General features: G+C 47.6%; 2 protein-coding genes across 4 annotated transcripts in view; one reads left to right on the forward strand and one right to left on the reverse strand.

Moving 5' to 3' along the window:
* The window catches only part of RSRC1 (arginine and serine rich coiled-coil 1), a 464,346-nt gene extending 460,354 nt beyond the window's left edge, over nucleotides 1-3,992 (reverse strand). Inside the window, exon 1 of the mRNA XM_062212576.1 lies at nucleotides 3,343-3,992. The gene's annotated coding sequence lies outside the window, so the exon portion shown is untranslated. The remainder of the gene's footprint in view (nucleotides 1-3,342) is intronic.
* A 3,119-nt stretch (nucleotides 3,993-7,111) lies between these two features.
* SHOX2 (SHOX homeobox 2) lies at nucleotides 7,112-17,443 on the forward strand. Of its 3 annotated transcripts, XM_062212599.1 has the most exons (6): nucleotides 7,112-7,786; nucleotides 8,355-8,431; nucleotides 10,635-10,843; nucleotides 13,184-13,241; nucleotides 13,551-13,639; nucleotides 15,199-17,443. In XM_062212599.1, exons 1-6 carry the CDS (start codon nucleotides 7,413-7,415, stop codon nucleotides 15,490-15,492), a joined length of 1,101 nt encoding a protein of 366 aa, XP_062068583.1. In that variant the 5' UTR covers nucleotides 7,112-7,412; the 3' UTR covers nucleotides 15,493-17,443. The 3 variants fall into 3 exon arrangements, with proteins under 3 accessions (XP_062068583.1, XP_062068570.1, XP_062068578.1); XM_062212586.1 differs by lacking the exon at nucleotides 8,355-8,431 and having other exon boundaries at nucleotides 7,113-7,761; XM_062212594.1 differs by lacking the exon at nucleotides 8,355-8,431 and having other exon boundaries at nucleotides 7,114-7,761; nucleotides 15,235-17,443.
* Nucleotides 17,444-23,866: the final 6,423 nt, after the last annotated feature.

Below are 23,866 nucleotides of genomic sequence, written 5' to 3' on the forward strand. Positions count from 1 at the left end.
CAGGTGCTTCCTCCTGGTCTCCCATGCAGGTGCAGGGTCAAGCACTTGGGCCATCCTCTCCTGCCTTCCTGGTCCACAGCAGAGAGCTGAACTGGAAGAAGAGCAACCGAGACAGAATCCAGCACCCCAACCGGGACTAGAACCCGGAGTGCCAGTGCCACAGGTGGAGGATTAGCCTAGTGAGCCGCAGCATCGGCCATAAATAAATCTTAAAAAAAAAAAAGGCTAAGAAGATTGAGGATCGCTGTTCTAAGGTATATATAGCCACTCCCATTTCCCATTTCTGTCCTACTTACTAAGAGACTGTGTAAGGCATTAAGAATAGAAAAAAAAGGAAGGGAAACACATTCAATTCTGTATCATGTTGGTAACCAAAAGAACAGAAGATGTTTATAAATTGTTCTTTGTTCTAATTATAAACAACATAATTCATTTTCCACATCAGACAATTAGTTGATTATATTTAAGCCAGAAAAGTTCATGAAAGATACAAAAACCCTTCCTTAGGGTAACCAACTAAAAAACAACAAAGGCTATAAAGTCACTGTCACAAAACTATAAATATTTCCTCAAGTTATACATTTACATTTCAAAAAAACCATAGTGAAGAACAATTAATCTCAATACGAGAAACAAGAAGCCACCACATTTCTTCGTTACAGATAACTTCAAACATTTATTCCTTATGAACTCTTTACACATAACTCCACTGGTAAAGTGGAACGCATAGTAAAGTGGCATAGTAGGTACAGCTGCCACCTGCAATGCCAGCATCCAATATAGGTGCCATCTCAAGTCCTGGCTGCTCCACTTCCAATTCAGCTCCCTGCTAATGTGCCTGGGAAGGCAGCGGAAGATGGCCCAATCCTTGAGCCCCTGCACCCATGTGAGAAACCCAGAAGAAGCTCTACCGGGGCCATTTGAGGAGTGAACCAGTGGATGGAAGATCCCTCTCTCTCTACCTCTTTCTCTCTCTGTAAGCTCTGCCTTTCAAATACATAAATAAACCTTTAAAAAAAATTCTCCCGTTGCAACTAATCTTAAAAATCAGCACACCTTTTATCAATGACACAATTTCCCAAGAGTTTGAAAATAAAAACAAAGGGCCAGTGCTCTGGCATAGCATGTAAAGCCACCGCTTGCAGCGCCAGCATCCTAAATGGGTACCAGTTGAAGTCCCAGCTACTCCACTTCTAATTCAGCTCCCTACAACTGTGCCTGGGAAAGCAGTGAAAGATGGTCCAAGTGTTTGGGCCTCTGCACCCACGTGGGAGACCCAGAAGCTCCTGGTTCCTGGCTTCAGATCTGCCCAGCTTTGGCCATTACAATCATTTGGGGAGTCAACCAGCAGATAGATGATCTCTCTCTCTCTCTCTCTCTAACTCTGCCTTTCAAATAAATAAAATCTTTTTAAAAATAAAATAAAATAAAATAAAATAAAAACAGAAAATACATGTATACATCTATTATCAACAACCCTATTATGTAAGTTTTCCAATTCACAGGTTAACTTTGTTTGCTGAAACTGGTTGAATTGGTAAGGTCAATAAATAGAAGGATTCTTCAATTTAGACATTTTTTAGTCCTCTGATTGAACAACAGACAGTAATCAGGTGCTCTCCTTAGCAAGAATCTTTGCATTCAAAGAAAGTGGCTATTGGGGCCAACACTATGGAGCCCATATGGGCAACAGTTTGTGTCCCATCTGCTCCACCCCTGATCCAGCTCCCTGCTAATGCACTTAGGAAAGCAACAGAAGATGTCTCAAGTGCTTGGACCACTGCACCAACGTGGGAGACCCTGAAGAAGCTCCTGGTTCCAGATCTGCCCAGCGCCAGCCGTTAAGGCCTAAAGGGAGTGTATCAGCAGATGGAAGATCTTTCTGTCTCTCCCCTCTCTGTCTGTAACTCTACCTCTCAAATAAATAAATAAAATCTTAAAAAAAAAAAATCAAACCTCAAGATGTCTGCTTCAGGGGCCAGTGCTGTGGTATAGCAGGTAAAGCCACCGCCTGCAGTGCCGGCATCCCATATGGATGCCAGTTCAAGTCCTGGCTGCTCCATTTCCGATCCAGCTCTCTGCTATGGCCTGGGAAAGCAGTAGAAGATGGCCCAAGTCCTTGGGCCCCTGTACCCACGTGGGAAGATCTGGAGGAAGCTCCTGGCTCCTGGCTTTGGATCAGCACAGCTCCTGCCATTGCGGCCAACTGGGGAGTGAACCAGTGGATGGAAGACACCTCTCTCTCTCTCTCCCTGTCTCCCTCTTTCTCCTTCTCTCTCTGTGTAACTCCTTCAAGTGAATAAATAAATCTTAAAGAAAAAAAGATGTCTGCTTAATTCTAATACATTTAATACATTAAAAAGTGAATATTTATAGACTCTAAGACTAGAGAGGTTCTTCAAGGATTCCTGGTTTCCTCACAAGGCTACACCGACCACATCTGCTCCAAATTAAGCCTCAGAACTCTGCATACCTCCTTCACTTACAGCTTTTACGTTTACTTTCAAAAATGACAAGTCAAATTCTTTGTTTTGACAACACAAGACTTTTGAATCGATTTAACTACCCACCAACTAGTTAACTAAAACAGTTGGAGTACTGTTAATTCTGGAAATGAAAAAAGAAAAGAAAAATTTAAGGTTTCCACTGTGTATTTCAAAATACAAAAATCTCTAAGGAGGAAATTATGTTAAAGTCAACCTAAACTCAAGAACAGGCAACATGCTTACGGTACACTACACTTTCTCCTAAATGCACACAGTGTTTATGCTCCTGGTCACATGGCCACGGGTCCAGAAGTCAAGGGACTACAGAGTGTGTTCCCGGTATGTTTATATCCCAAGACAGGAAAGTCTATCCCATCCTGCGCCACCTCTCCTCTCAGCAAATGGGTGTGTGCGGAGTCAGAAAGCCCCTGGATCCAAGATAGAAACAGCAGAGTGGGTGGGACACAGCGCACCCAAAGCAGGCTCCCTCTCGCTCCACCCTACCTCCAGCTAGGGAGGAAGCGCTAGGCTGGAAATCCCAAAACAGCGCTCAAGGACGCGGCAGTGGGGCACAGAGGAGCGAAAGCGAGGCAGCTTGTCCTCCCACACGACCTCCAGATACAGGCCCAGGCTTGAGGCCTACAGCCGCCCGCCGCCCGCGGCCCCCAGCCTAGGGCCCGGGGTCCACAACAGCCCAGGTGCGGAGCGCATGCGCGCGGCGCGGGGCAGCCGCCCACCCCGCGGCCGGCTCCGGGCCACAGACTGCGCCAGGCCCCACGCAGCCTCGCTCCCGAGCAGGGCCTCAGAGCCCAGCAGCCACGAATGCCGCCCCCCAGGTCCTGGACTCGGGCATCACCTGGATCCGGGTCGTCAGGCTCACACCTCCCGTTGATGTTCAAGGGCCGCAGACCTAGAAACGTCTCTTCGGACGAGGGCGCCGCCGGCGTCCTCGGAACTTGCTTCAGTTTAAGCTCAGCGCCTTCCTGGTTCCAGCGCCAGGCAACCTCAGCCGAGCTTCCGAGTGCATCGATGGAGGCTGCCAGGAGATAGGAATGCCGAGCGAATAGATTGTCACGCCGCCAATTTTTTTGTTTGGTGTTTATTTTGCGAGCTTGTTTAATTTGATTTTCTTGTTTCCAGAAAGCAATAAAGGTTGGACTAGAGGGTATTACTGCCTTAGTCGTCGTCGTTATTGTCATATGTAATCAGTAAACTAATCTGCATTGTAGGAAGTTATGTTTAAGACACCCACACGAAGCAAAACTGGTTATCTCGAGCTGCGGGAGGGGGAAACTCACCCAACAATAATAAATCATGGGAGTGTGTCTGTATAGACTCGTGTGTGATTACATTGTAATGATTTATTTGCAAAACTGCATTAAAAGCCACTGTTTCTTCTGCCCTGAAGGTGAAGGCACTCACAAGTTGGGTGCAAATTAGTTTCTCAGATTAAAGTGCGTAGAGGAATAAGCAGAAACTGCCCGAGGCGGGGAGTGAAAGTTTCTTCTGAAAGAGAAATCAAATGCACATAGGATTTTTTTTTTAATTTTTTAAACCAACAGAAATTAAAGCAAGTCAGCATTTTCTGTAACACATAGTACCTTATATTTTTTTTTTTCTTGCATGAGAAGTCACTTTCCCCTAATTTACTGCAAGTAAGCAAAGCTAACGCTTGGTTTGAATCGACTGTGAAACCAACTATTCACAACTGCTAGATAACCAAGTAACAATTTTCTGCAAGCACTTGAGATGCACAGTATATCTCTTGTAAGTAGTTATGCCTTAACTAACCAGTTTTCAGGAACAGCTTTAAAACAACTGCAATATTACATGTTTATTTTAAATAATTCAAGAGCTGGGGGAACCCTTGGGGTCCTGAATTTTATTAGAACCTGTATATCTGTCAGCACACTGTCAGCTAAGCTTTACCCTCAATGCTTTTTACCAAAACTGAGTTTTGACATGTCTTGTCTCCAGAAAACATTTGCTCTTTAGTGAAGCATCATTAAAATTTTCTGAGCATGCATCAGTATATGATGTTAAAGCCCTGTATTTTTTAAAAAACTAAACTTTCCTTAGGCCAGTGGGAGTCTGTGGTCAGACACTGCGGATTTCTAATAGCTCGGTCTGATATAAACACCAGTATTCCTACATATAAAATGAGCCAATGAACTGAGATCATGGAAATATCTATTAGCTTGAATTGTACAACAGCTGTGTGTGAACCTTCCCTGATGAAAGTGTTCATCTTTCCCTCTAGATTAGTAGATAGAACTTACAAGTCTTGTTCCTGAAAGACTAAAGAAGTGGACGGGTCTCCTGAACTCTATCAGGCTTTTCATATTTTATTTTGGAGCTGCCTACCAATACGTATTTGACATCTCAGAATGAGATCTCTTTGAGCATCAAATTCATTTAGATGACCCCATTACTGGCCATTATGCTAAATAGTCTTTAAAAATGATTTTCATAAAGGACTCAAGTTTTATGATTATTCCTCTTTGATAATAACAGAATTTAAGTAGTTACAGAGAGTAGCCCTAGACAATGTGAAACCGTGTTTCATATAACTTGGGAAAGTTTGAGTGAGTCTCTTTTACGGTGTAGTCAAACAAATGCAAGTGCTTATCTAATTCATTGATATCTAAAAGCTATTGCTACTGAAAAGTTAAAGATCTTAATTCTTCCTCCTAGAAGTAACAAAAAAATGAAATGTTTTAAGAAGAGGGAAAGATGACTTCAGAAAAAAAGGCAAAGCAACATTTCTAAAAATTATAATTTCCATCTTCCTTAAATTCACTAAGTGTGAACATTTTAACCAGAGGAGCCACCATATTGTAGTATGCCAAAGTTACAGTTAGTCTCTCTTTACATATATTTCAAGAAACATACATCAAGGTACAATTGTGTTCCCTTTTTACAACTGTTTCAGGTTACTTTAACAGAACTTCTCAAATTATCCGCTGTGTTTTGATGCTCTATCCGAAAAGTAGAAGATATAAGTATTAACGTCCTGTAATTGCTTTTATTGTTACTGAATATTAGATCCAAGAAAATAACAAATTACCTTTAATACAAATTACCTTTGGAAAGCCTGCCTTAATACTCATAGCGCTTGGAAATGTCGCCAAAGCCGCACTGAAAGAGGTGTATTTGTTTACATAACTTTCCGGACGAAGATGTTCTTGCGAGCCTTACCCAGGTAATTCTCCCAACCCCTGTTCTGCACAATGCGGGCAATGACTCGGGAACACAGAACAAACGGCTTCAGTGAACATAACCCAGGCATTCCCTTTTAAGCCGTTATCTTAGTGAGAGACAGACCACAGAGAGACTTTCTCCCGGCAACCATCTCTTTTTCCAACAGTCTACAATTAGTAAAATTAGTCGGGGCACAAAGTTAATGTCGATTTTTTTCCCTCAAAACTCCTAGAGGGATAATCTCTTGTTTGTCAGGATGAGGAAACTAACTAGACCATTTCCCAGGGTGCTAAGGAAGAGCTCCTGCAGTTGATCCTGGGAGGGGTCCAGACGCAGGGAGTTGGGAAGAAGGGAGAGAATGCTGAGATACCCCCCACCCACCCCGACGGGAAGCCGGGGCGAACTGTCCTCGGCTGGGCGCTGGGGTCAGTCTGGGAGCAGCTGCTGCTCGGGAAACGTGTCACCGACCGGCCCCTTCCAGCCAGGTCGGCTCGGACTCCAAGTCGAGAGCCGTGGGCGAATCTCTCAGAGCAGGTCGTGACGCGGGGTGACGAGGCGAGCTCAGCCTGGCTGCGGGCCGGGAACCTCCTAAGAAGAGCCGCTCCGGTCTTGGCAGGGCTGTGAAGCTAGAATGAGGCCGCGCGGTGGAGCTGCGGCTGGGGTCGGGGCAGCGGGGCAGCGATGCGGGAGTGGTGCGCGGGGCAGGATGCGGGACGGCGGGTAGGGCCTCTAAGCCGCCGGGCGCCCATGCGGGGCAGGGGCTGCAGGCAGCCGTGCGGAGCTGAGCGGCTGCGCGGCCCGGAGCACCAGGGAAGGCTGTGGGGTCGGTGCGGGGTGGGGATCCTCGCCCGACTCCGGGAGCCGCGCACTTGTCAGTTTCCTGCTGGCCCCGCCCCCGCGGAGTCCATCCAGCTCCCCAGTGCTTAACTAAGTCGTGACACCAACGCAAAACCCACGTCTAATTAAATTAATTAGGGATCCTTGTCAATCCCGGATGAATGACCGAGCGCACAGGAGGCCGGGGCTCGCTGAAGCCTGGACGGCGGGGACCTTCCTCCTCCCCCACGGCTCGGGTCCCCGCGCTGCCCGCCCGCGCCCGCGCCGGCCCCGACTCCAGCCTCAATTGCGCGCTCTCTGCGTCTCTCTCTCTCTCTCTCTCTCGCTCTCGCTCTCGCTCTCTCACTCTCTCCCCTCCCTCCCCCCCCCCACCCCAGGTAGTGGCGCGGCTGCTGCTCCCCGGGAAGGGGCTCGCTCGAGTTGCAGGGGAGGTAATTGACTCGGAACGAGGGCCGCCTTAAGGAAGTATAAATAGTGAGACTTCAAGCGCAGCGTCGCTATCGGACCTGAACTCTCGGCAGGAAGAATTGTCAAAGATCTTAACATCCAACGAGCGCGCTCCGGCGGGGAAGCCCGGGCCGCGGCCCCGCCGCCCCCGCCCCTCCCCCGCCGCCCCCTCCGCTCCCAGTCCTCCTCCTCCTCCTCCTCGTCTTCGTCCTCCTCCTCCTCTTCTCACTTCTCGTTCTCCTTCTACTTCTCCTCCTCTTTCTTCTTTCTTCTCTTCTTCTTCCTCCTCCTCCTCCTCCTCCCGCTCCTCCCCCACCCCTGCCCCATTGATGTGTTGTTATTGGGGGGGCTGGAGCAGTAAGAAAAGGAGGAGGAAAAAAGGAGCGGGGCTCGGCTGGGAGCGGCTGGGCGCGGGGCCGACGGGCGGCGGCGGCGGCGGCGATGGAAGAACTTACGGCGTTCGTCTCCAAGTCCTTTGACCAGAAAGTGAAGGAGAAGAAGGAGGCGATCACGTACCGAGAGGTGCTGGAGAGCGGGCCGCTGCGCGGGGCCAAGGAGCCGAGCGGCTGCGCCGAGCCCGGCCGCGACGACCGCAGCAGCCCGGCAGTCCGGGCGGCCGGCGGAGGCGGCGGCGGAGGAGGCGGAGGCGGAGGCGGAGGAGGCGGAGGAGGTGCAGGAGGAGGAGGAGGAGCAGGCGGAGGAGCTGGAGGAGGGCGCTCTCCCGGCCGGGAGCTGGACATGGGCGCCGCCGAGAGGAGCCGGGAGCCGGGCAGCCCGCGGCTGACCGAGGGTAACGGCCCGATCCCCCGGCCGCGGTTCCCTTTCCCGCCTTAGCTGACCCCTCTCGAGCGGCCCCGCGGGGAGGGGGGCGGGACGCGGACCGGGTCTCCCCGGGATCCCGGCTCTGGAAGCTGGAGAGATATTGGAGGGGGTGGGCGTCCGCGGCAGTGTGCACGGTCGTGGGTGGGGTCCTGATGCGTGTGTGCCGGGGGGTGGGGGGCGCGTGGGGTTTGCGCGTGTCCTCCCCAGATGCTCCCACCGCATTGAAATGCAGCTTTCCCTGGCGGGAGGACCGGCCCGCAGTCCGGACGGCCCGCGGGGCGGACTTGCAAGTTCGTGGGGCCGGACTGAGGCAAGGGGTGCTGGCGGGGACCGGACCCAGCGGAGGGGGGAGGCCAGCGTCTAGCGAGAGTTTACGGCAGCCTCCCCCGCCCCGGCCTAAGCGAGAGAGGGACAGAGAGAAGGGGACAGAGGGCAGCGTCACCCTTGGGTCACCCACGGGGCTCTCGGGCCGCCGACTGAGCCCCCTTGGAACTCCGCAAAGACCCAGAGTCTTTGGATCTTTAGGGGCCCAAACTTCCCATTTTCTTTGCGCGATGAAAGAACGAAGCCAAGGCAGAATAAGGTCCGGGCTATGCTGCTGCTCCCGGGAGAGACGTTTAGGATTCATTTTAGGGTTTGTTGTACGCAATTCCTTTACTGCTTCGAATCATCCAGTACTCTGATCTGGGGGGAGGAAAAACTCCTTTGGTGCCAGCGACGTGTTGGCAAACGGCTTTATCTAATGGTGGAGCGTCCTGTACCAATTCAAAGGAGTTCAACAATAAAATTAATTTGGCACTTGGTGCCTGCAGTAACTGGTGTACTGCCATATTTTTCCAATTAAGAAAATATGTGGCATGCGTAGAATCACATATTTAAGCAAGCAATTAGGTTGTTTATAACACGGTCTGTTCCTGTTTAGGCCACTAAGTGGAAATTTGGGGGCGAAATAGAAATTATATTAAGTCTATTAATCAACGTGAAATTTGGACATCTTTCTCCCTGAAGCCTCAAAACTTTGAGGGCCATCCATTGTGTGGATGACGAGAAATAGACAAAGTTTGTCCGCCCCTTTTGGCAGAATCTGGTGTGTTTTCCCGTTTAAATTTCACTGAAATATCAGTGGAAATATTTTTCTATTAAATTGTCCCCCATGTTTGCTACAAGAGCCTGGGGTAAAGGACGAATGTTCACTAAACGAACTCTGAGAACCAGAAATGCGGGCAGCACTCAAGATCTGTGTGTCTAGATGGCCAGGCTGGGTTAAGATCTAAGCAGCTCTTCTTCCCCCAAACCTGGTATCAGCTGCTCCTACATTTAGAAAGTGGTGGAATAACTGCCAAGGGGCCCAGCGCAACCTCCGGGGCTCCTCAGCTCCAGGCCCTGGTTTCGCTGGTAGGAAGGTGCAGGTCTGAACCCCAGCCGCACAATTCCTAGGCTTGCTGATTTCCAAGCTGAGGGCAAGTATTAATTTCTCTGCAGACCTGCTCTTCCAGAAATGATTTTTAACTCCCATGTTTAATCGGGATCCTGGGTCGGGAAGAACTGCGAGCAGCCGAACAACCTCAACTATCTCAACTCAGCTTTGACACCTTGAAAACCCGAGTCTCTTCCGACTCTGGAGCAGAGGAGGACGATTTTCTTTGGGGGGGGGGAGGGGGGAGATCATGTTGATATTGGATCCAGCTCCCTCTGATCACTGCCCCTTGGCCAAATATATTATATAGATATAGATATTATATATAATTTGCCTCTGTATGGTTCAGGCTCTCACAAGCGCCTATTTTTAAACGGAAGAGGAGAGGAAAGAAGCAATGGGTGTGTGCAGCCCAGAGCAGAAAAATGCATATTTTATTAAACATCCGAGCTGCTGGATGCATGAAAAGGCTTTGAGCAACCAATAGAAACCGAGGATCGCGAATGTTCTGCGTGAACCTGTTGATCTCTGTGGGTTTAAGCATTTAGGATCGAGTCTGCGTTTCCACCCGGGAAGGAGAAAGGGAGAACAGAGACGGCCGCCGGTTTCGCTGGCCACCCAAGGCTGATTTTCTGCCTCTTTCCTTCTGGCCGGGCGTGGGCGACAAGCCTTCCAGGCCGCCAACATGGCGTGGGCACCTGTGCTCCTGCGACCCTGGTCGCGCACGGGGGACGAGGGCTATCTAGCCGCTGGTGGGACCGCCCACGGGGTAGCTGGGGTTTGGCGCCCGCGGTTGTGGCTCCCTGCGCCACGCAGCACCCGGGTGGTGGTCTCAGGCTTCGACCCTTCGGTCCAATTGTTCCTAAATTAGAACAGCAAGTTTGAGGGAGGCAGAGGGTCGGTGTCGGCGAGAGATGGCCTGAGAACGAGCCAGCCCTCCGGGAATGGCCGGTGTGGAGGCCAGTGCGTGGCCTCACCGCGCCCCTCTGCCCGGACCTCGTTCTGGGAGAGGCCTGGCACGGCCCTAGTGGTTTCTGTAAGTGCGCGGGGGGAAAGTGGGTGCGAGACAAGGGTGAATGGAATGCATTCGGTGTCTGCGGGGGGAGGTCGGGGGTGGACAGTGAGGCGGTGAGCTGAGGCCACAGCTGCGCAGAGAGGGTGGTGCGTGCCCACCTTGCCCGGGGCTGACACGCAGACAGAACCTATTCGCGACTTCAGGATCTTCTTTCTCTGAGCAGTGTGAGGGGCTGGACGGGAATTCTGGGAGAGGGTAGAATCCCCTCTCCTCCGATACAAATCTGGTAACGGGGTTTGCTGTGCTGTTTTTGTCCGTGTGTGTGTGCGTGCGCGCGTGCGCCTGTGTGTGTGTGTTGGTGTGCACTCGTGGACGTTACGTGTGGCCCCGTCCGTGGTGCCCCCTCCAGTGTCCCCGGAGCTGAAGGATCGCAAAGAGGATGCAAAAGGGATGGAGGACGAAGGCCAGACCAAAATTAAGCAGAGGCGAAGTCGGACCAATTTCACGCTGGAACAACTCAATGAGCTAGAGAGGCTTTTTGACGAGACCCACTATCCGGACGCCTTCATGCGGGAGGAACTGAGCCAGCGGCTGGGGCTGTCAGAGGCCCGAGTGCAGGTACCCGGCTGCGGGGAGGTGGAGGCTGGGCCCAGGGACCTTAGGGGGCTTGGTTCGGCGTGGGGGGGAAGGAGGGGTGCCACACACCGAAGATGCCAGTTTAAGTGTCTGTTGTGAGATACGAAAAGAAGGGATATCTTTCTTAGAGGTCTTATTTTCCAAAGTAAGTATTACTCCTATAGCCTTTCCACCCCATCCAAACATATGTTCGCTGCAGAAAAAAAGCTTTAGCTGGGCTTGCTCCCAGAGTTTCTATAACCCCCCCCCCCGCCTTGCCTCACTCTGACTTTAATGTGGTTTAATCCTAATGGGCCTATTTTTATAAGCCTTAAAAAAAAAAAAAACTCACAGAAAACGTTTTATCTCTGGGCGCCTTAAAAGTTACAATGAGTATTTTACTCAGTCGAGCTGAGTTTCATTGAGGGTCTGTTCCTGGGTCTAGGTTTGCCAAGCGGATATGCCAATTAGGTTTATAGATGTACAGACTGTAAAGGAAATTAACAACTGTTAAGTGTAGAAATTTACAGTCTGCAGTGAATCTCAAACTGTGGGTGAAACAGCAGAGAAACAAATGCATTTTGGTCACTCTTTGTTTGCTTAACCAAGGCAAGAAACCTGAACCTATAGAAAGTCAATTTTAAAACAACCCACATATCTTGAACCATTGGCATTTCCCAGCAAGTGCCATTGCTGCTGAAGTTAAGATTGAAGCTGATTTGTTGATTGGTTGTGGAAGTGAATATCACAGCAAAAGTAGGCTTTGGGGGTATTTAAGGAGGAAAATTATATATGTATATGCATGCATATCCTTCCAGCATTTTGGGGGACAAAGTTAAATGTTTAAGATTATATTTCTGCTTAAATAATAAAATGGGAGAAAATGATGGTCATTATTTGTTTGAACACATGGAGCAGTTTTAGGCCGGAACATCTGCAGCTGTTACAAAGTATCGCTGTAACAGATACTCCCTGAGTCTCTGGGCACAGAGACCACCATCTGTAGCGAACTATGCACAATTCTTATGGGGCTTCCGCGCATCTTGTAATAGGATCAGGGGGAAAAAAAAACAGAGCAGTCACACTGAAGGGGGAAAGTAATAATAGGCCACCTTGGTCATCACAGCATCAACAGCGGAACCTTCTTTTTTCAGCCTCTCCTGCTTTGCTCTGTGCGCTGAGATCTCCAGAGGCTCAGCAACCTCTTAAAAACATGATGATAATTATTACAGTTATGAGTATTAGTATCTCAATCCCTACTCTTCTAGGGGAAAAAAGAGGCAAGAAGCCTCAGGCCATTTGAGTTACACAAAGGATGCCACCCTGGCATGAAATCCACCCTTCTATTATACTAAGTAACAGGGGAATTTCTGAAGATTTACATTGACTATGACATTTGCTTTCAAAAACATACTAGAAAAGGCTCTGAAGCAATATTTTACTTTCATGGGGTTTTTAAACATTAATTTGTGAATCAATCAATATGCTGCATTATTGGAACTGGAGTGTAAAAGCAAGCTTTATTTGAATTTTTAAAAAAATCTGTCATACTGCCTCAAAAAGTTGGCAAATTTATTTAAGCAGGTAATATCCAGAACATAGTACCCAGGAGTTACTTGATTTAAACCCCTCCCACTTTACAGAGTACTCTTCTTATTTTTCTTTTAAGAGGTGAACTATATTGTTGGTCTTTTTTCATAATTTTATTTACGTTTCAGGGTATTTTCTAAGTGTTTCTGTACAATCTTAACTACTAGCAGTGCTTTTTGTATAGAAGCAATTAGATTATCATGATAATGGTACAATTATTCTGCTGCTGTGTTACACTCTGCTGCACAGAGGAATGGAGAAATTTTACATTTCTTTGTAGTGAGGCTTTTATGAGACTAATTACCTCTCCCCCTCCCTTACAACTCCCTCCCCCTCGAAAAGAGTCATTATTTGCTTTGGTGTTTGGTTTTTCTTTAAGATGAAGCTAATTAATATTACAGGCTATTAATGAGCACATTGTTCTCAGATCTTAGCTGGCCAACATTTAAACCCATTATCACATTGGTATCAGGTACCAGGGAGAGTTTGGGGGACACTATTAGTAGAAAGATGAAACCATGACTAATAGTAACTCAAAAAACCAATTTATCTTGTAAAAGTCTGTGAAATCCATCTTATTTGTTTAGCTCACTTATATTTTTAACTTTGGACACTGAGGCTATTTTACATAATTCAAAGATTGCTTGCTATGTCACCCAGTTCTTGCTAAAATAATTGTTATTTTCTCATTGTATTCTTTTAATTTTTTGAGTTATAATATTGAGATTTTCTTTTTTCCCCTCCCACTTGTAGGTTTGGTTTCAAAATCGAAGAGCTAAATGTAGAAAACAAGAAAATCAGCTCCATAAAGGTATGCTTTTCACATAAGGAGCATTTGATATTCCAAGTAAAAAAGATAGAGGTGAAGCATATTGATATTACAAAGAAAAAAACAGCCACTTCAAAGATGATGGTACTAGTTCTTAATTAAGAATATTCTATAAGACAGCTAATGAGAGTGCTAAAGTTTGGGAGTAAATTATGATTATTTAAAATATGGCAATAGTTTAGAAAGATAGCAATTCAACTCCAAAGAAATCAGTTCTGTGTTCTGCACTCTAGAAGACACCACTGGAGATGTTAACCTCACATTGTTACGTCTTCTTCCCATGTATTGCAGGTGTCCTCATAGGGGCTGCCAGCCAGTTTGAAGCTTGTCGAGTTGCACCCTATGTCAATGTAGGTGCTTTAAGGATGCCATTTCAGCAGGCAAGTACAGCCTAGTTTCAAGCTATTTTTAAATGTGAAAAGACCTGGATGTTTGCTTGGACTGTTGAACATTCCTTCTCTCTGAGCCCCAATACCCAAACGGTTGGAGAATCAATTTTGAGAATGACACTGGATACACACCCTGTTAAACATGTATACGGTGTCAGGAACTGAATGCCTAGTTCTTTCTGTCCTTGTGGGACCCCCACAGGGGCCTGAGGGCAGTAACTGGTCCTATAAATGCACTAAAGATTGCACTTAGGGAGAGGAAGGAAAAACCTTTTGATTAAGATTTTGTCAAATCCAATTCAGAGGTTAGTCCTAAAGTGTTTCTACGGCAACCCTATAAATATTTTTCCAGGTATTTTCTACCTCGTAGTCACATTAAATGCCTCTAACAAGAAAAGTAAAGGACTCCCAACTCAGATTTGGTTTTGGTTTTTGTTTTGTTTTTTAAGCTGTCCCTGAAAACAAAGCTTCATCTCCAGTAAAAAGGGAAACCTTGGTCTTCCCAGGGCTGTCCTGCCTCTGCAATCCCTTTCTTAGCCATAAAGCAACCTTTAAGACCACAATTTAAAAGGACAGCCTGCAGCAATGATTTAATCCTGGGAAATCCCAGTGCTCAGAACTCCCCGCTCCCCAAGCCTGAGGGTGAAATCCTTTCCCAACCAGTGCCTGACCTTCCCCTTCCTCAGTCAGGACCCCTACTCAGCATCGCTGTGATGTCATGAATTAGTTCTCATTTGCCCGCATCCTGGACTGGGGAGACACCTGGATGTGCCCATGTACTGAAAGTGAGTGTTAGGGAGCTTTCGCTGTCTTGGAACCACAGGATTCTGGCATCCTGATGCTGACTCTTGAAACAAGAGAGAATGACTGGCAACAGGAAGGGCAGATCTTAAAAGACCCTTCCTGCTCAGAAGGTGTTCTTTTGGGCCAGAGGCGGCAGCAGCAGCAACAGCACTACTTGGGAGATTATTAGAAAGTCAGCTTTAGGTAACCTAAATCAGACTCTGCATTGTAATAAGATCCCCCAAGTAATTCTTAACCAAAGTTAGAAGTACTGATTTACAATTACGCCAGTTGTGGTGAAGACGCAATCACTTCCTAAAGTAAGATTAAAAAAAAAAAAACAGTTTTGTAGTTTGCTTGTTGATACTGCGGTGCTTTAGTAGTGGAATAAGTGTGTTATTGGCAGCATCAAGATCGGAGTGTAACAGCCCTCATGCCAAGTCTTCCCAAAATACCATTGTTATTTTTACCTTAGCACAATATCTGTGTCGTCCACTCATCTGCCCAGCTTCTGAGGGGCGGCCAGTTTCTGCAGATAGGGGTTCCCGGGACTCCTGGGATCCAAGACAATAAACCAGTACTGAGCAGAGACCCAGGGGACAGTGGAATATCCTTGTGGTGCCTCAGATTTAGCAACAGGCTTAGAAAGTCACTCTCGGGACAAGATGAGCAGTCGAACGCCCTCTCCCTCTCCCTCGTCCCCTAACCCTCGCTGCAGCCAAGCTGGACGCCGTTAATGCTTTGTTTCTATTCTGTTGTCACCCTAGGATAGTCATTGCAACGTGACGCCCTTGTCCTTTCAGGTTCAGGCGCAGCTGCAGCTGGACAGCGCCGTGGCGCACGCGCACCACCACCTGCACCCGCACCTGGCCGCGCACGCGCCATACATGATGTTCCCGGCGCCGCCCTTCGGACTGCCGCTTGCCACGCTGGCCGCGGACTCGGCCTCTGCCGCCTCAGTAGTGGCGGCTGCCGCTGCCGCCAAGACTACCAGCAAGAACTCCAGCATCGCCGATCTCAGACTGAAAGCCAAAAAGCACGCGGCTGCCCTGGGTCTGTGACGCCACCGCCAGCGCCACCGTCGCGCCTCCCGCGCGGCGCTCAGCCTGCACGCCCTCCGCGCTCCACTGCTTCTCCGTTACCCCCTTCGAATCCCTGGAGCCCGCCCTCTTTCCGCCCTGCTGACCAGCCCCTGTCCCCTTCTGCAGCCCGGACTCGAAGGGCCGGACTCCGCGCCAGACCCGGGATCCCCCGCGGCGCACCTGCCCCGTGGCTCCCGCCCAGTCCACCCAAGGGCCTAGAAATGGGCTTTGTAGGAGCGGGTTTGGGGAAGTCCGGAGAGAGACTGGACGAGAGAGTGTGGACAGCGGAGTGTGGCTCACGACAAAGCTGCGACATGGACTCACATAGAAATAAAATCTTGACAAAAATGAGGAAAAAAAATAGAAAAGACAAACCTGAGAAAAAAGAAAAAGGAAACTTATTTCTTATTGCTGTTTCGCAGAAGCTGAAATCGGAGAGAAGGAAGGAGCAAAACCGTTTTAAAAAAATTAAAGTATTTTATACATTAAAAAAAAATACGGGAAAGTAACCTGGACGAATCTCGAGAGAATGGGGGAGGGGGTTTTACCAACTTAAATGTATGTGTGTGTGTGTTTTTTTTTTAATGGGCTAAGAAGGCAAAACAGAAGGAAGAGGTATACTTATTTAAATAATTATGATGAAAAAAGTGCGCAGCTGGGAAGTTCACAGGTTTTGAAACTGACCTTTTTCTGCGAAGTTCACTTTAATACGAGAAATTTGATAAGAGAGGCGGGCCTCCTTTTACGTTGAATCAGATGCTTTGAGTTTAAACCCACCATGTATGGAAGAGCAAGAAGAGGGATGAGAGTCCAAAAACGAGAAGAGGAAAAAATGATATTAATACAAAAAAAGATGCCACAGACAATGATTTCCCTGAGAAATTATTATGGCAGAACTGTCCGGACTGCTGACAGTAAATTCTGGTTTGCATGTTACTTGTATTCCATTGATGGTGTCTCCCCCTACCCCTCTTTACTCATGTGCACTCACTCCATTTTCATCTTCAGAACAACAACAACAACGACAAAAAAACAATACCAGAAGCATCTGGAAATTGATATATATGTCTATTTGCCCTGTCTTTGATCCTGCGGGGTGAATGGGAAAAGTCATGAGGGGAGGGAGGAAATACACTCTGGTTGTTCCAAGCGGACAGAGGCAGGCAAAAGGTGTGGGGGAAGGACAAAGAAGACAGAAAACCAAAAGAAATAAAGTCCAACGCCTAGCACACAGTAGGCGCTCCATGGGTGTTAGTCCCTCCCTCCCTGTTTCTCTGTTCCCTCCTGCTGGCTTCCGGAAGTCCTATTTGAGGGCAGTGCTTGATTTCCCGCTCTCTATCCAGACAAATCCACCTAAAAAAGCACCCAGCTATATACAGGCACTAGGTTTGTGTAAAATATGTTGATACACACGAACAAAGTTTATTTTGGCTATAATGTGTGAACTGATGGTTGACTTTCAACATTTGCATTTTATCTCACAAAGGTGTATCTATTCAAGTAATCTTTTTTTTGTTTGTTTCAATTCATGTAGCTATTTAAACTGGGATACCTTGGATTAAGCAATCTGTATCTAGCAAGCCTCTTTAGTTTTATTAATTTTTTCCTTCTAATTTACAAGAAAGAGAAAAAGCTCTTCTCACTGAACTTTGGTATGCGGTTGAGCTTTGTAACTATTTGTTCTCCATGAAAACAAAATTATTTATATTTGCCATATTTTTTCTAGTGTATTAAGTTATTTTAAACAAAAGAAGATGCTGTTATCTCATGACGTGTTGTCAGTACAAAATGTTTCGGCTCCACCTCTGTAAAACGTTTTAAATAAGTGCCAAGTTATTAATCGAAGACACTTTGCGATCAATTGAATGAAAATAGTATTGTTTCATTTGATGGGGTTCGCGTCATCTTTGTTCCTGTTACTATTAAAATATCCGGGATAGTCTTTCCTCCTTCCTTTTTGATGAGCGTATCTCTCTCGAACACACCAGCTTGGGAAAGAGCTTCGCTTCTGCTGCCACGCGCCGCAGTCCGGGCCTGAGAAAAGAGCGGCCGTAGGGCTCCCGCTAACGCCGAGCGCATCTTCTCTTTCTTCTTTTCCTCCGGGTTACCCACCCAGTATAGAAACCAGATTATACCCAATCAGTTAATGAACCGGTAACAAGTAGGATAGTGTAGAACAGAGCGACCCCCCTCCCTCGAGACGGACTCTCCCGTTCGCCGTTTTGCTGAAGTTTACTTTGGGGACGTCTGGGGAGGAAGGAGGGCGGGATCCCGCTGTGCGACATCCACCTGGGTTACGGGAATTTGGGGTAGCGTTCTAATCAAAGCTCCGCCGACCTCGCCGGAGCCGGGCAGGTGCGGGCTCGCGCTGGGGGCCCAGGACCGCGGAGCCGGCGGAGTTAGGCGCGGGGAGGGCGGATCCCACACTTCTCTCGCCTGTTTAGCGCTTCGGCCGAAGCGGCTTCGCAGGGTAAACTTAGGAGAAGGTGGCAGCCAGAACCCTGTTGAGGAAAAGGCCGGTCCTAACCTTTCTCAGAATCCCCAGGAGCTCACTCTCTCCATCTCCTGACACCCTGCTCCGGGAAGAAATACCATTAGGAAAGCCCGAAGGTGCTGCCTGGATGCGGGTGGGCAGAGACGGCGGAGACGCAGGCCTGGAGGCCCCAGACGGGACCTTTTCCACCCGCGCGCGAAGATTCAGGGTGTCCCGAGCGTCCCCAGGGCACCTCCACCGCCCCTGCCCGGCCGGGCCGAGGACTGGGCTGGCTTGGGAGCAGTTCCTCAGCCTGGACGTGGTCGATGTGTTCGCACCAAATCTCCCCCTGGAGCTCTGGAGCTTTCGAAGCCCACTGAACCGGCCCGGGCCGAAGGCAGCGCGGCGGCCTCGGGCTTCGCCGCGGACGAACGGCCGTCGCGGGTAAACTAAACATCTGCCCCGGCGTGGTGCTCCGGCCGGGGTCCCAATCTGCGGGCTCCAGACCGGGTTTCCCCCGGCCCCTAAGGGCGGGCGCGGAGGCCACGGGAGGAGAATCTGGGGCGGGAGAAACGGCGGTTCCGTCCCGGGCCCAGCCAGTCCCCGGCTGCGGAACTCGGGGCGAAGCTCGAGGTCAGAGGCGGCGGTGCGCCGGGGCCTAGCTGCCCAGGCTCGGAGCACCCGCCGCGCCCAGGTCGGCTTGGGACGTCCCGGCCTCAGGAGCCGGGCGGGCCGGGAGCGAAGCTGCGCGGGGTCGGCGCCAGGCCCGAGCGCGGTCAGCAAAGGCCCCGCGGAGGCAGCCGGGTCTCGCACGGAAGGCCAAAGTTTCTTGTCTGGGTCAGCAGAACTGGAGCGGGGAGCAGCCAGCGCGACCGACGCTCCAGGGGCACCCGCGGCGCCCTTGCTCCCTCCGGCGTCCGCTCCCCGGAGACTCCCGGAGGGCAGAGGCCGCCTTCCCCGGCCCTCTGGGCCGGTCCTTTGGGTCTAGGTTCCTTACACACGCAGGGCCGGCTTTCCCCGAGCGCCGCGGCCCCTATGAGTCTTCGCTTTAAATTTAAATAAGGCCCAGCAAGCATATTGTTTTGGTGGAAATTCAATCATCGTAATAAATAATAAAGCATTCCCTCTTCCTCTTCCCCTAAATCTTTCAGGGCGTGCAAAGCCTACCCCAGTTGCAAAACCTGTGAGTGGGGAAAACTGAGTGAAAAGAGACATCATTAGTGTTGAGGACCCTATGATACGAGAAGCCCAGCGAGATCCAAGGCCTTTGCTTGGTGCTGAACTGATGTACATCTATTTTGAGTTTTCCTCAGATTTGTAACTTTTTAGATCCTCAGATGGTAATACTTTAGTATAATGCAATGCTCAAATTTCGGAACTATTTTGATTTCTGAAAAATGCCTTTTTGGCTTCAACGACATGGGATCTTGTTTTTTCTTCGCAAATCAGTTTACATCATAAATTGCAAACATTTGCAATAAGATCTCAAGATTGTTTATTTTACATAACCTCAAGCACTTGACTATGTTAAACACCAATAGAGAAAGTCTGTGAAATCAGTTTAATGTGTGTCAGGGAATTAAAGGATCACTCCTTTTCATCACATAAACAAAGCATTTGAGATTGTTTTGATTGTCAGTCTCCCAATGTTTAAACAGTCTTACAATTGACTATTAATTTTAGGTCACTCTTTGCAAAAATAATTACCAAAGTTGTATCCTGCGTTAATGAAATGTTTCTGGGCAGTGGGTGAACATCGGGAAGTGGGTGATTGTTTTTAACATTATATTATTTTAGTTCAAACATAAATAAAAGTCTACAAATTCCAATGGGGGAAAAAAAGACCTGAAATGGTTTCTTAATGTGCCATTAGAACAGTTAGTCAAAATGCATTAAAGCAACATCACAAACCCAGAAATAATAAATATGTCACTCTAATGAGAGTGTTAACTTATGGATAATTTATTCAAGGTAGTTTTTACATTTCACATGGAATGTCTTATTATGACCTGTCTGACTACTGTGATGCTTGTTCTTCAAAATCTAATTTATATAGGCTGGAGATATACATAATTCATAACTCCTGTTGATATATGTATACGCACCCCGAATTTTAAATCTTTACAATATGTTTGAATGTTTACTAGCATGTTTTCAAGATGACTGAAATAAAACATAAAGTGTTAAACATCATATTGAAATCAAATACTTGTCCTATGCCTGAAGGAAAAGTAGTTGAAAATCTAAAAAATTAAGAAGAATTAGATAATTTTCAAGCTCAAGTATAGAGTGAATACTAAAATAGTTCATACAGTGGACATTTTTGAGTAAGAAATACAAAAATCCCCAAGAAAGACTTACACATGTGAGCGTATAGCACTTCTGATGCCTAGGCAATCCTTTCATGTCTCTAATTCATGAAACAAAAAATCCTCAAGTCTGAGGGTATTTTGTTTTGGGTATTTTATGTGTCAGTCAAGGTAACCATTGCATATGCCTTCAGTACAGGAAAATTTAGTAGAGTACTTACATGGAGTTCTATTGGCATGAGGAAAGGTTTCAGAATATAATCAAATAAATCAAAATCACATAGGGAGGAATGCATCCACTTTTTCCCCCCTTTTTGAGGAACTGCTCACATGTCCTGAGCAAGGATTTTTGTATACTTTTATTCAAGCACAATTGTGTGTGGTTAAGAGCCACACCTCCTGGATTCAAACCTCACTGCTGCCATTTAAATGAGTTAATCCCTTTGTACCTCAGTTTCCTCATCTGTAATGGGGAAACAGATAGTATCTGTTTCTTGAAATTGTTAGGATGATAGAGTCAGTTAAAATTTGTAAAGCCCTTGGAACAGTGCCTTGCTCATGTATTCTAAGCACTAAATGATGCTTATTTTTATTAAAAGGCCAATAAATATTGATTCTTATGATAAAAATCTTAGAAAAAGAAAATTATGCAAGATAAGGAATGAATACTTTCCTTTTGTGAGAAGAGGAACATGCCTACTAGTTTGGGATTCTAAGCTAGATGCTTAGCTTTTTGAGCCTCATCTGGAAGAGACCAGGCAAAAATAATTATGTAGTTAGGAGGCTTTCCTATAAGATTAGTTTATAGATTGTTTGTTGCTATATCTATGACACGTAGTACTGTCCTCTGCCATGCACAGCTAATAGAGTGAGTTGTCAGTCGTGAACTTGCCTTCAAGGGGCTTACCATCTTGGGAGCGACAGTCCATAAATACCCACGACAGGGCTAGGAAGCCTGAGCCAAACACACTAGCCCACAGGATTCAGACACACATTCTCTGCGGCACATGGGCGGCCTCTTGCCCTGTTTCGGAAACAGAACCCTCCTTGGAAATGACTAGCTTTATAAAGGAACCGTGGAGCGACACCCAGAGGTTAAGAAGCACACTTTGTGAGAGCTAAATGTGTACCATATGTTGCCATGGTTTGTGTTCTGTAGGACCATCTGCGTTTCCCTTGGCTGCCCAGGTTTGCAGAGCATTAGCAGTAAAATGCAAAGTCTGCTGACTAAGGATCTTTAGGAGAAGTTTGAAAATACATATAGTACAAAAGAAGGAACCTTTGAACAATTGAGTCCTTGAACAATTGAGTCCTAACCACAGACTCAATTAAGGACTTCTTTTCAATGCCTAAATGTAGGTGCATCACTAATATTTACCCATGTTTATACACTATTTGTGAAGAGCTCAAAGCCCTTTTTACATATTTTGAAGGGAGTTAGTATATCATCGTGGCATATGGCTAATCTCTAGGGGCAGATATTCCTAAATTCAAATCTCAACTCTACCACCTTTTAGATGTGAAATGTTAGGTGATTTCTTAGCTGCCTGGAACCCATTACCTCTTAGTGTCCTGGAACACATACCTTGCAAGTTGCTGTGAGGATCAAATAAAAATAAGTTGTATAAAGTGCCTGCAGGGGCCAACGTTATGCTTCAGGGGGTTATGCCACAGCTTGTGAAGTTGGCATCCCATAGTGCAATGCCGCTTCAAATCTCAGCTGCTCTGCTCTCAAACTAACTCCCTGCTAATGCACCTGGAAAACAGTGGAGGATGGTCCAAGTGTTTGGGCCCCTGCCACCCATGTAGGAAATCAAGGTGGAGTTCCAGGCTCCTGGTTTCATCCTGGCCCAGCCCTGGCCAGTTGAGGCCATTTGAGGAGTGAGCAAGCAGATGGAAGATCTCTTTCTGTCTCTCCTTTTCCCTTTGTTATTCTGATTTTCAAATAAAATCAATCAATCTAGGGGGCCAGAGCTGCCTGCAGCACCAGCATCCCATATTGGGTCTGGTTCAAATCCTGGCTGTTCCACTTCCAATACAGCTCCCTGCTAATGACCTGGGAAAGCAGTGGGTGGTCCAAATGCTTGGGCCCCTGTGCTTACGTGGGAGACCAGGAAGAAACTCCTGGCTCTGAATCAGCCTGACTGCGGCCATTTGCGAAGTGAACCAGCTGATAGAAGATCTCTCTGTCTCTAACTCTGCCTCTCAGATAAACACTTCTTTAACATTTTTTTTAAAAAAGGTCTAAAAATAAAAATGAAGTACCTGACATACAGAAAGTTTTTTTTTTTTTTTTTTGACAGGTAAAGTTGTAGACAGTGAGAGAGAGATAGAGAGTGAGAAAGGTCTTCCTTCTGTTGGTTTACTCCCCAAATGGCCACTATGGCCAGCACTGTGCTGATCTGAAGCCAGGAGCTAGGTGCTTCTTCCTGGTCTCCCATGCGGGTGCAGGGGCCCAAACACTTGGACCATCTTCCACTGCCCTCCTGGGCCACAGCAGAGAGCTGGATTTGAAGACGAGCAACTGGGACTAGAACCCGGCTCCCATATGGGATGCCGGCACTGCAGGCGGAAGATTAACCAAGTGAGCCACGGTGCTGGCCTCCAGAAAGTTTCAATAAATGTATGTCTCATTCTTTTTCTTTTCCTTTTTTTCTTTTTTTTGGACAGGCAGAGTTAGACAGTGAGAGAGAGAGAGAGAGAGAGAAAGGACCTCCTTCCGTTGGTTCACCCCACAAATGGCCGCCACGGCCGGCGCACTACACAGATCTGAAGCCAGGAGCCAGGTGCTTCCTCCTGGTCTCCCATGCGGGTGCAGGGACCCAAGCACTTGGGCCATCCTCCACTGCCTTCAGGGCCACAGCAGAGAGCTGGCCTGGAAGAGGAGCAACCAGGACAGAATCCGGCACCCCGACTGAGACTGGAACCCTGGGTGCTGGTGCCACAGGAGGAGGATTAGCCTAGCTAGCCGTGGCGCCGGCCTCTTTTTCTTTTAAAACATGGTTTGTTTATTTATTTAGAAAGTCAGAATTACACAGAGAAAGGGTGTGTGTGAGAGAGATTTTCCATCCACTGGTTTACTCCCCAAATGGCTGCAATGGCCAGTGCTGGGCCAGGCTGAAGCCAGGAGCCAGGAGCTTCATCTGCGTCTCCCACGTGGGTGGCAGGGGCCCAGACACCAGACAGTTTTACACTGCTTTTTCCAGGCCACAGCAGAGAGCTAGATTGGAAGTAGAGCAGCCAGGACTTGAACCAGCACCCATATGGGATTCTGGCATTGCAGCTGCTGGCTTTTACCTACTACACCACAATGCTGGGTCTTCATTCTTTCTTATTTCTATTATTTATCTCACAAATTATGCTCACATAGGCAGGATTTTTAGTTTACCTGTCTATCATTAGAATGTTTTTGAGAAATTTGAGGGCATATTACACATCTTGATTTCAGTTCCTTAATGTGAATATTGGTTACATGTGTAAATGTTGTGTGCCTGGAACTTGGAATAAAGCCTTCTTCAAATCTTGTAAATTTTTTTTGTTGTTTTTTGTTTTTGCAGGAGTATGGTTTTAG

The sequence above is a fragment of the Lepus europaeus genome, chromosome 2 (genome assembly GCF_033115175.1).
Source record: "Lepus europaeus isolate LE1 chromosome 2, mLepTim1.pri, whole genome shotgun sequence".
NCBI lineage: Eukaryota > Metazoa > Chordata > Mammalia > Lagomorpha > Leporidae > Lepus > Lepus europaeus.

What these genes read in the sequence shown, in the direction of transcription:
- SHOX2 (XM_062212599.1), top strand. Translation starts at nt 7,413, where the DNA reads ATGGAAGAACTTACGGCGTTCGTCTCCAAGTCCTTTGACCAGAAAGTG. An exon ending in TGTCAGAGGCCCGAGTGCAG is followed by an intron (nt 10,844 to 13,183) that starts GTACCCGGCTGC and finishes TCCCACTTGTAG; the next exon opens with GTTTGGTTTCAAAATCGAAG. An exon ending in AGAAAATCAGCTCCATAAAG is followed by an intron (nt 13,242 to 13,550) that starts GTATGCTTTTCA and finishes CATGTATTGCAG; the next exon opens with GTGTCCTCATAGGGGCTGCC.